General features: G+C 35.0%; 1 protein-coding gene across 4 annotated transcripts in view; it reads left to right on the plus strand.

The window, feature by feature from the left end:
• Nucleotides 1-15,642, plus strand: part of lpp (LIM domain containing preferred translocation partner in lipoma) — a 218,761-nt gene that overhangs the window by 83,983 nt on the left and 119,136 nt on the right. For 3 of the 4 annotated variants that reach the window (XM_058777838.1, XM_058777836.1, XM_058777837.1), the window contains one exon: nucleotides 15,442-15,548. In XM_058777838.1, coding sequence (XP_058633821.1) covers nucleotides 15,442-15,548 — 107 coding nt within the window. Of the gene's footprint in view, nucleotides 1-9,078; nucleotides 9,620-15,441; nucleotides 15,549-15,642 lie in introns of those variants that run through there. The other variant, XM_058777839.1, reaches the window with a different exon arrangement.

Raw genomic sequence — 15,642 nt, forward strand, 5'->3', positions numbered from 1 at the left:
AAATTCTTATTATCCAATGAAAGGTTAGATTTTTGTGATTAAAAAAAAAAATAAAAGATCAAAAGGATTAACAATTCAGATTAATTTTCACAGCCTTTGATCATATTTATCAAGGGTGATGATATTGTGTGTGTGTGTGTGTGTATACACACAAAATATTTTTGTATTTTTTACTTATATTTGTATATTTTTTTATTTATTTTTACTTGCCTGGTCAGACAATAGTAGCAAACTATTGGCATCTACGCTTGTTATCAGAGGATAAGGGGAGATTATAGCTGTTTACATTAATGTTTACTTTTTATATCAAACTGTGAATCTGATATAAAATTGCGGATTAGATTAGATGCAAATGAGGGACTACACTTACTAGCAAAAGACCCCCAAGGCTCCCTTGTCACACTGGGTTGTGGGAGTCAGATTTGGGCCACCAGGGGCTTTGCCATTGAAGAGTTCTTTAATTTTGTTGGTTTTTCCAAACATGATTTAATCAAAGTGTAGTGATGAAAATCAAAGCATCTGAAGATGTAAAGTTATGCAGATTGTAGACACATATGTTCCTGCTGACCAAGTACATTCCCCTTAAAGAGATAGTTCAACCAGAAATGAAAGTTCTGTCATCATTTGCTCACCCTCATGTTTTTTCAGACCTGATTTTTTTCCCCTCAGGAATATAATCACTGATGCAAATTCTCACAATGGAAGTCAGCAGCAACTCTTTGGTTTTCAACAGTTTTAAAAATATCTTCTTTAAGATTTTTAAAGATCTGTCCCTTTAAGAAAAAATAAGTTCTGTAAATAAAGGGTTTTCCTAGCCTTGGAATGATTTAAACATGAGTCATTGACATATAATGTGTTCTTGTGTTCAAAAACATCTAGACAGAGCACATCTGAATGAATACATTGATTTCTGAAGCTTTTTTTTGTGATGTCTATTCAATCATTTACTCATTTGCCACAATAATTTATAATAAATGATTATTATTATCTTCATTTAGAGGCTTTTCTCAGCAAATATTGATATGTAAATAATTTAGTTAATTATTAATTATGATAATTTTATAAATAATTGGGATTTATTACATTTATCATCAGCATCTCATGAAAAACAAACAAACAAAAGGCCCTATATAAAAATAAAACAGGCAGAAGAAAAACAAAAGTCTCACTCTTCATTGTAACTGTGACTTTCTTGGAAGGTTCAAGTAAACACTTGAGTGTCCTCCAAGAATCCTAATGCGACTGTGTTGATCTCTGCTGTTTCATGCAGCTGCCTTCATCAATCACTTCATATCCATTACACCTTTTATGCCCTTCTCTCATCTCTCCATTGAGTGCAGAGAATTCTGAACACCACACAGGTCAAAGGTCTTTCTCCTGATGCAGGCCGCTGGGAGAAAGATTTGCAGTTGGACTTATTATAGCTCAAACAATGCTGTGAGTTTTGTCATCACATGGCCGTCAGCCATGGCTTGCACATAGTGAAAACCAAATAAGTCGTTATGTTTGGCTGACAGGAAAGTAAAGTGGCAGCTGTACACGTCTGTACTTTATTATGCCACATATGATTAGGGCAGTAAATTCGAAATGATTTAATGAGGCTTTGATGTTCGCTGGATTCTGTTTATTGTGTATTTGGATATATGACTGAACTCATAGACCCCGTTTACACTTAGTGACATTAAAGCACATACTGTACATATAGTTCAGTTCATACAGATACTAAAATAATGAAGAATACAGCTTGAATTGTTTTTTATTACAATTATTATTAAAGGTTTTTTTTTTTTTTTTGCCATTTTGACTTTATTTAGTTAGGACAGTGTAATGACCAGAAGACAATTGGGGGAGAGAGGGGAATGGGATCGGGAAAGGTCCAGGAGCCGGGATTCAAACTCGGGATGCCCATAGCGGGACAGGATTCGAACTTGGGACACCCACAAGGCTATCGGCACTGACTTGAAGTCTTTTGGGTTAAAATAAAAATAACAGTTTAGGAAGATATCACACATTTCAAATCTGTATGATTTATTTTCTTTTTCTGAACATAGAAGAGTATATTCTGATTAATTTCATTTTATTATAGTGAAAGTCAATGGGGTCCAAAATTCAAAATTCCAAAAAGACAAAATCCTCCAATGTATCTTTTCACAGAAGACAGAAAGTCAAACAGGTTTGGAACAACACGACACTGTGTAAATATAAAGCATATCAATTTTTGTAAATGAATAAAATGAAAGTAATCTCTGTGATACACCCTTCACCACCAAACATTATTAAGGTCTTGGCTCTGCAAAAACTGCTTGTTTATCTTGTGTAACAAGCAGCTGGATTCTTTATTTTTTCTGATTATACTGGCACTCGTTCAGATTTCAGAATGAGGTTTGTGGTTATGCAGGAGTAACCCTCACCTTGTGTGGGTCAGATTCTCATCCTTTATTTTAATTTTTGATATGCTACACACAGTAATCAAATCATTATTTTACAGTTTGGGAGTGTTATGCTGGCACTGGCAGTGAGGACTAATAGGAAATTGTAATAAAAATAATAGACAGATTTCTGATTAAATGCCTCCATATAACCATGTTAATTTGACACTAAACTAAGTAGGCCTCACTGTTTGCGTTTTTAGTAGAGAACTTGCAATCTAATGGCCATTTCTTTTGCATTGCTGTAATGTGGGACTGGAGTTCACCAGAGGGGCACTGCGGATGTGACGGGGAGCTGTTTATGTCCTGACAGCCGTAGTTCACCTCCTCGTTAATTAGAAGGTTGAAGGAACAGTCTTTGGCAGGAGAGTAGGAATGATCTGAAAAGAGGGGACAACTCATTATAAACCTTATCAGCCTGGCTCATGAATATTAATTAGGTGACGTGACGATCGCCCAGTGGTCCTAACTGAATTACTTAAAAGACAGGAAAATAGGGTTAGCCACTTACCAATTTGGTGTTTGTGCAGTCCACTACCACACATTTGGTTTGAAAAGATTCCTGCTTGGTGTGAAAGTCGTTGTACAGCCATGCGAAACAAAGCTTTTAAAACACAGTTTGATTGTTTCCCAAAAGTGGAAACATTTTATTGATTGACTGATTGATTGATTTGCTAAATAAAGTTTATATCTCTTTTTGTGTCTGCAAATTGACATATTTAAAAAAAAATACATTTTCATGTGAGAAGCTTGTAGTCAGTAAGAATTTATTTATTTATTTTTAAAGAAACCTCTTCTGCTCGCCAAGGTTGCATTTATATGGTAAAAAATACAGTAAAAATATTGTGAAATATTATTCCAATTTATAATAACTGTTTTCTATTGTAGGATATTTTAAAATATAATTTATTCCTGTGATGACAGAGCTGCGTTTTCACCAGCAATTACTCTAGTCTTCAATTTCACACGATCCGTCAGAAATCATTCTAATATGATGATTTGGTGATCAAGAAAGATTTCTTATCATTCTTATCTTCATGGAACCATCAATGCCAATAAATAACATTCATTTTTAAGAGTGTATGTACTGTAAAGGCCCAATTCTCACTATTGATTTCGACTTTTGCTTCAATTTACTCCTAATTACTGCTTAGTAAGGTATTGGGTAGGATTAGGGATGTAGAATATGGTCATGCAGAATATGTGCTTCATAAGTACTAATAAATAGCCAATAAGCTAGTAATGTGCATGCTATTAATCAGTTAGTTAATAGTGAGAATTGTCCCTATACTAAAGTGTTACCAAAATGTTTTATCAATTCAAAAATGCAACCTAAAACATTATTTGAATAGTGACGTATAGGGCGGAAATGTATAAGTAGGAACAAGCCGTTTATTAAAAGGTGATATGGATTTTCCCTGAAAAGTACGAGTAAAGTCCTGAAAACATTCAGTGAAGAATAGAAGAAATTTTATTCGAAAACTTTGCATGGCTAGAATGGACAGGATTAACAATAAAAGACTGAGTATGTGAGCTGTCTGCAAGGCCTTTTGTCAAAGTAAGCAGCATATGCTTGTGGTTTCTACGGGAATGTTAAGATTCTCATTTGTGGGTTTCCTGTCAGATTTCCACTGAGAGACTTATGTGGAGAGTCTGACATAACAGCCGGTAGTCGGTTAGCTGATGACCAGCCGAATGTGGAGGGAGAGAGACGGAAAGAAATAAAAATAAAGAAACAAGCAAGCAGGATCTGATGAAAACAGAACAAAAACATTAGGAGAAAATACAATTATGAAAATTCATCTGCAAGTTGTGTTTCAGCAACTTCACAAAGTCTTCCTCTGCTTCTGAAGGAAATATTCTCAACGGCTACTCAAAGTGTTTCCAACACTTTCAAGTGTTTCCATTCATTTCATCACCGACAGATAATCCCGCCTTATGATAATCGTTGGCTAGACAGCATAGTAGACAATGTAAAAACAGCACTTTAAGCCACTTACCACCTAGAAACTGTGTAAATGTCTTTAACTGAAACATAAGTTGAATTTTGTAGGAGAATTAGATGCACATCCTCTTAGCAGTACTTAAGGGACATGTCACAAACTTTACAGATGCTTTAATACAGTAATCTCAGGGGCTGACGCCAATGGGAACTGAACTCAGTAATATGACATATCATTTCCAGTGACAGGCTGACGATTGACCCGGTTTTAAAGATGGAAAATGAACATATGACATGCATCTTAAAGACATGACAGCTTTTAGTCAGCTTAATTCAGACCACTGCTTGAAGTTTCGTGTCTCACTTGAGCCAGGCAAGGACGTAAGGAGCCAAATAAGATTTTCACAAATGAAACTGAAGCTGCCCTAATTTTTCCATAAACCTCCAACTTGCATGTATTTTAAAAGCAAATACGAAACTATGCTATGTTTTCCGAAGGCTTATCGGCATAACAGAAATCAATTCTGAAAAATGAAAGCACAGATTAGCCAAAGGAAATTAAGATGTAGGATTTTGAAAAATGTGTGTCAGTTTGCATTAAACAGCAACAGAAAGATATGTGAGTTTTAGTTAGTACACACAAAAATGTAAGGGCAGTTAGATAAATGAATAAATGCCCAGTAAAATGTGACCAATAATAATTGCTAAAAAAATACACAAATTACTGGCCATTGAGGTCAGTAAGAATTTTTTTTCTTTTTCGGTAGTACTTAGTTTCAGCAAGGACATGTTAAACTCACATGCAAGTAAATAAATAAATAAATTAAGTAATTAATTAAAATAAAATTAAAAATTTCAAATTCGTGTCACCGTTTCCATGAAGATATTAAAAAACTTTTAAGATCCATGGAAACTTTCCATTTTCCAGAAGGCTCTTTATAGTGAACAAAGGTTTTTAGATTGATAAAATGTTCTTTACACTAAGAAAAAATGTTCCTATTGAAAGCCATTTACTGAAAGGTTCTATGGAGAACCTCCAAATATGATCCCTATATGAACTCAAACAGCAAAACAGCTGCACTATATACAGGTATATTAATGCATAAATACCTATTTACCTGTATATTGTGTGTAAAATACTATTTTTCATTATGTTTTTTAATTAAAATTTAGTATTAAAATTGAAAACATACTTATGTTGTTTAACTAAAGCCAAAATAAATTCATTAAATGTCATCTGAAAATTTAAAAAAATAAATAAATACTTTACCCCCTCAAAACAAATGACATTTCCAGCAGTCAAATACACTGTGTCTTTGTAAAACATGTTTTAGATAACTAAGGTAACTCGGTCCAAGTCTAAGATAACTCAAAATTGTTTTGTTTTGACTTTGTAGAATAGATTCTATGTAGATACATGCCCGTGGTTTTGAAGTCAACATCCAAAGACTTAAAACTAAGAATATGTTATTACAGTACAGTACCGCTATAGCGTATGTACCCTCCATAAACTGTGTTGTTTGCACAACTGCTCAAACATGCAAGGCCCAATACAAATTCCGAGCAAATCAGAGACCATGTTCCCAGCAGAATTTGGCACACGTTTGGGTTGTGTGTACTTACATGTCCTCACATGAACTAGTAGCCCCTCTTTATCTGCCATGTGACCTGCCTGCCTTACATCACGTAGTAAATTCCCTCCGCTTGAGACAAACCCCTCGTTGTCATCCAGCCGGCATTCCTCTTTTGTTTTCAACCAATGGACTGCACTGCTCTCTACTGATCTCTTTAGCATTTTTGGACTGATGTTTCACTTTTCAAATCCCGTCTTTCCACTTTCACTGAGAACTGCATTTTGTCTGTTGCACTTTGTACAGAAGCCCCATGGATCTGGACTGGAACATCGTTTTGGAACGTGTTCACCTGCAGATTTACCAGATCCATCCCTGCATTTGAATTAAATATGCATGGCTACACTATGAGTTTCCATTTGGCTCTCTAAATCAAAATGATTCTCATTTACAGCCCTGCTAGTTTTCATTTAAGATCTAGTTTTTCTTTTTTCACTGGTAGTGCAGAAATTATTCAGCATGGCGCTTCTGATGTCCTTTTTATTAAAGATCACACTGCTGGGATTGTAGATTTGAGGGCATCACCTCTCTGTTGTACTTGTTCCATTTTGCTCCCGCACAATAGTTTAATCCCCCCTTTAAGTCTCCAAATTTTAAAACTCTCTTTTCCATCCCTCTCGAATTCCTGTCAGATCTCCACAAACCAGCATTGTCGGCTCCTCTATGCTTTGAGAAGGACATCTCCAAAAACCTCAAACCTCAAAGCCAAATGAAGCCATAAATCAGTCTGTTGTATATTATAGTTAATTAAGAGCAGGACTGAACCTCAGAGCTGCAGTGGATGCTAGAGAGAATACGGCCGGATAATTACAGATAAAATAATGCGTTTAGGACGTCTCCATGCCGTAGCACATTTAGAGAGCGTCGCCACAAAGATAAACCGTTGGAAATGTCACAATGGTAATTATAACACTTTATTCTTCAAGGCCTGTGAAGGATTATAGATTTTTGTTGCCCTTTTTACTTCATTTTTTTTGTTGTTATTTATAGTTTCTTTATTAATGTATTTATTAATATATTTACATTTCTGTTATAGTTATTTTAGATTATTTTAAATACTATTTATGCCCTGAAGGATTATAATTGTATAAAATAATACAGTAATAATGTCAATGAAATAGGAGGTAAATACGAGCAAAAATTCAACCTTTTTTAAACTGTTTAAAATGTGTTGATCGTCAACAAGTGTATTTTTTGTTCATTTTTTTTGTTGTTGAGTGGAGATGTTAATATAGTGGATGGTGCACACTTTTTTTAACATTTCCCAGATGACTTTCATGCCAGTGATATGACAAAACTGGAGATACTCGCTGCCAAATGCACCCAGCCATTCATTTTGTTTACTGCGGTGTGTTTAAATGCCGGTGCAAAGATGCTTCTGCTTGAACTTCTGCTGTAAATCAAATTCATTGGGGAATTTGGAGCGCAGACAAAAATGTCAATGCATCTAAATATGTACCAAATAAACATACAACGTGCTGCACAGATTACAAAAGTGACATTCCATGGAAAGCTCTTCCGGTTTTATGACTTGAGTTTGTCAGTGTGGAGATTTTCATCTCATAAACAGTATGCGAATAGATGCTCTTTTGAAACGATATATTTATCAGTTGCTACTGTGCCAGTATCAATGCCAGATGGACAGAGGTTGCACAGAGTTCAACAGAGATTTGTATATTGCAAAATTAAGTTCCTCTTGTCCACTTTCAGCCTCAAATAACTTCTGTGCATTTAAATGAATACAAAGAAACCTGTTGAATATGCGGAATGACAAGATTATAGTCATCATTCTACTGTTTGGATTATAGTTATTAAATTACAGTTCTAGTTCTCAAACTTTTCAGGCCTCGGAACTTTGATCAAAATAAAATCCTTTACAAAATTAAAATGAAAAAAAAGAAAGAAAGTTATCTTTCTGCAAAATATTTCCTTGCCTTTTTCACCCTTATCTTGCTCATTGGGGCTTGTAAGGCAATTTTCTCTATATTTATTGTGAAAATAACTGTAGCAATAGATTTGAATTGAATCGAATAGGTTTCTCTTAAGCTTTATATATTGAAAAAGATATAATGCTAACTTAAAGTAAATATTTTCCAATATATTTTTAAAATAATTTTCTTTGGATTTAGTACAATGACATTATACAGTGCCATTTATAATATTAATCTTAATCATTTTTATATTAATACTATATATTTTGTATAGTATATATTGTGAACATACATTTCCTTTATGTTAACAAGATATTACATGAAGATGTATACTGTAGCTGCCTATTTTAAGACAGGAGTAACTCGCAAGTGGATAATCATAGAGTATTTGGGAAAAATCTCATTAATATTGCATATATTCTGGTATTTGATCTTAAAAGTACTCTGCTTTATGAGTTTAATGTTAGATACCATACAATTGAGTCAATAGCTGGACACAAGTTTATAGAATAATCTTGACTTCTTTGTCAATCGCCACTCTTTTCAGTGCAGAGAATAAAACTGTGGTGTGTTAAGAAACGAGCGTTTACTGTGTATGCAAACACAATACATCTGCATAAGCACATGATTGGATTGGAATAAAACCCTTTTTTACGGGTCACATCTGAGAAATGCACACATAATCGTCCCGTTACAGGAGGTGTATTTCATCTCAGCTCTTATGCTCCACTGGCTTCATCGAGAGCTTGTTTTCCTTTTTCCTTTCCTTTTTTTTTTTTTTTCTTTCTTTTTTTTTTTTAACTCAACCCTTAACAACATTCATGTTCCTGATTACCAATTATACCTCTCATGGTCCTTTCAAATAACTTTAATTACTGATTAGAATTCGGCTCTCACAAAGCTGGTACTTGAGTGTAATTGCTCAATAAAGAGTTGAGTGGAAATGTGTGGTAATAAGTAGGTGTTCCTGCTGCTTGTCTCATTAGCAAGTAAGCACTGCCTTCGCTTCCCGGTCTGCATAAATGGAACCTCTCTCATTCATGGCACAGGGGCCCCTGGTCTCTCTATAGCGAACCAGCAACCAGATAACATGTCCCAAACTCGCTGACCTCACACTGCAGACACCTCACTGATCACACATGCAGAGGTGGGTAGTAACGAGTTACATTTACTTCGTTACATTTACTTGAGTAAATTTTTTGGGTAACTAATACTTTTAGAGTATATTTAAAAATAGGTACTTTTACTCTTACTCAAGTACATTTTTAGTGAAAAAACGGTACTTTTACTTCGTTACTGTGGGCGACGCTCCTCTCGTTACTTTATCTTAATGCGATATAGTTAAAAATCCTTCAATTTATTCCAAACGCACCGTCTACTTTTTTTTCTGGGCAATGAGCGATGCCCGTTCACGAATGATTCATTCTTTTGCGTCAATTCTGTTCGAAGGCTTGATCAGACCAGTTGGCAAACCAAGTGAATCGGTTCGTGAATCAGTTTGAATGATTCGTTCAGTTGCCTGCCGCACGCGCTAAGTCGTCTGAAGCGGTTCTCACTCAGAGTTGTAACATCAAGAGCGCTGAAGACGTGGCTCTGGATCAACAGTCAGTTGAAAGCAAAGGCTATGGTTTGCTAGCTATGAAGATCTTTATTAGACGAACACCGCGTGTGTTGCCGGTTCCACAGGTATAGATTCGATTACAATACACGACACCACTATGACATTACAGTTTGTTGTACATGTACCTTACACATTAAATACAATGTATAATTTATTCATTAAATAAGCGGTCACAGAGTATGAAATAAACACCCACCAAACCCACGTTAGTTCCAGGAGGAATGCCTTTGCCTAGACACAATTAATATTGATATTTTCACAATATTTACGCTTGCAGAAATAAAGGCTACATTTGTTTACATTTTGCAGAACAGACGGAAGAAGATCCGTCAATGTGCATTTGTTTCGTGATGTTCAGATGTTCTGTAGCGGTCATGTGAGGAGTTTTCACTCTTCTCCGTGTCAGAGGTTATATACATATATATATATTTATAATACATAATTAATATACTTTAAACTATAATTTAATTTAATTCAGTGATGCAAAACAGAATTTTTATCAGCTGTTACTCCAGTTTTTAGAGTTGTATGATCCTTCAGAAATCATTCAAATATATTGATTTATTACCAGTGTTGTTGAAAAACCAGGATATACTGATTAGGTATGTTTTAGCTGGTCGGACCAGCATAAACCAGCAAAGGACCAGCTTAAATCAGCTCAAACCAGCATCCCATGCTTCAAAACATATCTTACCAGCATATGCTGTTTTTTCAACAGGGAACAGATTTGCTGCTTAATATTTTTGGAACCTGTGATTTTGTTCAGGATTCTTTTATTAATAGAATATGTGTGTGTGTATATATATATATATATATATATATATATATATATATATATATATATATATATATATATATATATATATATATATATATATATATATATATATATATATACACAGTATATGTATATATATACACACAGTATATGTATATATATACACACACAGTATATGTATATATATACACACAGTATATGTATATATAAATTTAATCTAAATATCTATAGATAAAAATAGACTATATTCAGTATATGATCCAAAGTAACTAGTAACTAACTACTTGAGTAGTTTTTTTATCCGGTACTTTTTTACTCTTACTCAAGTAACTATTCAGACTATTACTTTTACTTTTACTTGAGTAAATATTTCTTCAAGTACTTTTACTTTTACTTGAGTACAGTTTTTGGGTACTCTACCCACCTCTGCACACATGTATAATGTCCGTACTGGTTTTCGTAACACTGTGTCACAAGGCAGAGACCTATTTAGCATAAGTTGTCAGCAACTGAAACCTCATAGTTGTCAGGCACATGTTGGCCATTATGTGATGTTACATGTTCTGTTGACCTGATGGGATGCCCTGCAAGTGTTACTGTTTGTTCTCATGTGCATTTGTGAGATGGAAATAACAGGTAACAACTCTGTTTAACTGCCTTGCTGTATCTACCTATAGAGACAATTGCCTTCTCAGCTGAAATTGAACCTCATAAGTGACTCATAAAGGACACTAAAGCAGCAACTCAATCAAATAATGTTGCTCAGGCCAAGCACGCTGAAGACTCGATTTGAGTTTTATTTATTTATTTATTTTTGCGTATTTTTATTTTTTTGTGTATTTTTATTATTTTTCCCACCCAAAGGTATGAATAAAATATTTTTATTTAAACGACACTTATTTGATAAAAAATAGTGAAAACAATAATATTATTAAATATTATTACAATTTAAAATAACTTTTATATTTTTTTAAATTAATTTTAATTACTTTTTATTTGTATTTATTTTATTAAATTAAGTTGAGTTGAGTTGAGTTGAGTTGAATTGAATTAATTCTTGTGATGGCAAAGAATTCTCAGTTCAGTTGGATATCTCCTAGTCTCGCGTAACCACACCTTCAGACTGATTCAGACTGACCAAGGAACCTTGGCTGCTTTGAATGGCCAAAGACCGCCCAAGAGACCATATGACTGACAGGTAAAGCAACCAATCATATAGTCATGGCCAAAAATATCAGCACCCTTGGTAAATATGATCAAAGAAGGCTGTGAAAATTAATCGGCATTGTTAATCCTTTTGATCTTTTATTTAAAAAATAAAACTTTTCTTTGGATAATAAGAATTTAAAATGGGGGGAATTATCATTATGAAATAAATGTTTTTCTCTAATACACATTGGCCACAATTAACGGCACCCTTTTATTCAATACTTTTTGAAACCTCCATTTGCCAGTTTAACAGCTCTAAATTTTCTCCTATAATGCCTGATGAGGTTAGAGAACACCTGACAAGAGATCAGAGACCATTCCTTCATCCAGAATCACTCCAGACCCTTTAGATTCCCAGCTCGTTGTTGGTGCTTCTTCTCTTCAGTTCACCACTCATTTTCTATAGGGTTCAGGTCAGAGGACTGGAATGGCCATAGCAGAAGCTTGGTTGTGTGCTCAGTGACCCGTTTTTGTGTTGTTTTTGAGGATTGTGTTTGGATTATTGTACAGTTGGAAGATCCAAACATGGCCCATTATAAGATTTCTAAGAGAGTCAGTCACTTATTGATTTTTTTTATCTGTTGGTATTTGATAGAATCCATGATGCCATGTGTCTAAACAAGATATCCAGGACCTCCAGTAGAAATATAGGCCCACAACATTAAAGATACAGCAGTATATTTCATTGTACACATGGGGTACTTTTTATACCTGTGTTCACCAAACCCATCTTGAGTGTTTGCTGCTAAAAAGCTAATTTTTTAGTTTCATCTGACCATAGAAGCCAGTCCCATTTGAAGTTCCAGTCGTGTCTGATAACTGAATATACTGGAGTTTGTCTTTGGATGAACTAGGAGAATTTTTCTTGAAACCTTCCCAAACAACATGTGATGATGTAGGTGTTGTTTGACAATTCTTTTTTTTAAGGTTTTCTGAACCCAAGACTCAACTATTTTCTGAAATTCTCCAGCTGTGGTCCTTGGAGAGTCTTTAGCCACTCAAACTCTCCTTCTCACCGTGCATTAGGATGATATAGACACACGTCCTCTTCCAGGAAGTTTCGTAACATTTTTATGTTGATTGGAAATTCTTAATTATTGCCCTGATGGTGGAAATGGGAATTTTCACTGCTCTAGCTCTTTTTTTAAAGCCACTTCACTAATTTGTGAAGCTCAATTATCTTTTGCTGCACATCAGCAATATATTCTTTGGTTTTTCTCATTGTGATGGATGATTAAGGGAATTTGGGCTTTGTTTTCCTGTATTTCTGTGAAACATGAAGCCGTGGCTGGATAATTTCATGTTCATAATCACCCTGGAGTGCTCAAAATTGTGAATATGAATGGGAATATACTAAAGAAATATTTTACTCGTAAGAATTTCTAGGGGTGCCAATAATTGTGTCCAACATGTATTTGAGAAAAACATTTATTTCATAATATTTCCCTTATTTTAAATTCTTATTATCCAATGAAAAGTTCGATTTTTGTGAATTTTTAAAATAAAAGATCAAAAGGATTAACAATGTAGATTAATTTTCACAGCCTTCTTTGATCATATTTACCAAGGGTGCCGATATTTTTGGCCATGACTGTATGTCATTTTGTGCCATGTCATGTTTAGGGCTGTGGAAATGCACCCACAGTAACAGACCTGTGTGTAAAACTCTTGGACGTATTTTAAAGAGTCTGCGCAACAAACTTTACATATTTCACAAAATCTAGTGTTTAATTGATCCCGATAAGTGCTCATTGTCACAGCTGTAAACATGATGGCTTTGTACTTCCATGAGGGGCTTTGACGCCAAGGCATCTTTGTTTCCAGGTGAAACTTTAAAGAACGCGACACGCGCGTCTCCCAGAAATTCTGCACAATTCAACCAATCAGATGACGACTTCAAAACTCCTGAAGTGTTTCCACTTTGTGTGCCATATGCATCAGACATTCAGCCAACGGTTCATGGGTGTGACGTCTGAGGCTGAGACTAAATTACTTCAGTGACATGATCTTTCAGAAATTATTCTAATATGCTGATTTGGTGCTCATGTAACATTTCTATTATTATCAGTTGTGCTGCTTAATATTTTTGTGGAAACAATTATAATAATTATACAATTATTTTCAGGATTCTCTTTCTCTCATCCATAGAAAGTGGCTAAAACAATTAATTAGTTTAGTTTTATATCAACCGTCGCATTGGGAGTGCAGCTAAGAGAGGCCACTTGCGTAGGCAGATCACTAGATTTTGGAACAGAGCTATTATTAATATTATCAGGTCACCTTTATGAGATTTATTTTTTGAGTGAAAATGCATTTACTGTTAATTGCCGTTCAGAGGTTATACTGCTGGTATCAAAAGGCTTCAGTCTAACTAGTCATTATTTAATTAATGAATCACTGTATATTTATGAGACCCTCATGCTTATAATTTTCTAAAAAATCTTATGCTTTCGTTTTGTTGTTCTCATTGGGTTGGTAATATCTGCTACTGCCTCGATGTCTGTTCTTAGCCACATTTAGTTAAAGACTTACTTCCTCTTTCAGTTTATTCTGTAGTTCAAGGCACTGCTTGAGTGGTACTGTCCCACACCTCCCTCTCTTGGTCTGTCTTTGCCCTGTTCTTCTAGACCTTCTCAATAAATCATGCCAGCTTTGAAACATTTACATCTCTCGTGTTGCCCTGAATTGAGAAATCCAAACATCATTGGATGTTGGAAAGACATAAGATATTAAGGAACTTAAGATATTAATTTTGTGTCAACTTGCAACTTACAAGTGGCTAAAGGATGTAAGCTAAGGCAGAGAAAAGTACAAATGAAGATCATAGGAGGAGGAGAAAGCGGGATCTAGGACGCTTTTCCTTTTTTTGGAATGTTCAAGATGCCATGGTTGGAGTGCTTATGAGTTTTAACAGAGGTCACGAGGTTATTACATAAATGGTTCACGTCAAGTGCTCGAGCCTTTAGGGAATGTTTGATGCCATGTTCACAAAAATATTACAATGTACAAACAATTGAGCATGTGATATTTTTCTGTCTGCATTCATATTTCTGGACTGTAGACATTTCAAGACCATAGTTAATTAATTCGACCAGTAGACTCGGATAAACAACATTTATGACATCAATTAGATCCAAAAGACAGATAAAAACCTAAAACAAGATTGGAAAATAATAGATCAAAAGTATCTTCAAAGACTCAGTGAATTCCTACTGCCTCCCCTAAAAGGCAGTAATTTGAAAAGCTCATGTCTGGATTGGTACTTAGACGGTCAAATGATTCAGTCCTAAATTGGACGCTGAGTGCAGCCAAATCAGAAAATTATTTGGCGAGCAAATCTTGATCCTGCCTGAAACATGCAGTGGAACCCAATCCCTGGATTAGCTGAGGACTTTACAACTCAGCGATTGGCTTGTTGCCATACACTTGGCTGGACAAATATCCCATCACACTTGTTTTGAGCACAGTACTTAGATTTTTAATCTGTACAAACACCTACTTACTACAGCTTAGACCATTTTAGTTAACCAAATGGTGGTTGTTATGTATTAATCTATCAGGGACAATATGGTAAGTGTGTGTAAGCCTCCTTCCTTTCAATTTCTACACACCCTAACAATTTGAAGTACTTACGCAGACCAGTAATTTGTAAGGAGACTGTAGATATAAAAAATGTAGTTAGTCAACGTGTTATGTGAAAGTATTATATCCCGTTAAGCTTTCATCTATCGTTCTTTGTGACATCTAGGTATGTCGGATTTATGTCAGCTTGATCTATCAGTTTTCCACCCACTCTGACCTGTTGTGCGTTTATTCATCCCTGAGGAAGAGAGTTTATCATATTGACTCATGGGGTTGCCTTTAAACGTGTTTCTTATTGTGTCTGATTTTTTTTTGCAGGAGACTATCCCCTACCTCCTCCACCTGTCGTTGACACCAGCGGGTTCCCGTCTCCATCCAGCTTCCCACCTCCTCCACCAATGGATGAGGCCTCCCTTGGCTTTCAGGTGAGATTTGCTAAACCAGTCATTACAATATATAATATGATTTTTTTCACAGTAATCTTTTTCACAGTAATAGCATTTAGTATTTATTACTGTA

This window comes from Onychostoma macrolepis, chromosome 06 (assembly GCF_012432095.1).
Source record: "Onychostoma macrolepis isolate SWU-2019 chromosome 06, ASM1243209v1, whole genome shotgun sequence".
NCBI lineage: Eukaryota > Metazoa > Chordata > Actinopteri > Cypriniformes > Cyprinidae > Onychostoma > Onychostoma macrolepis.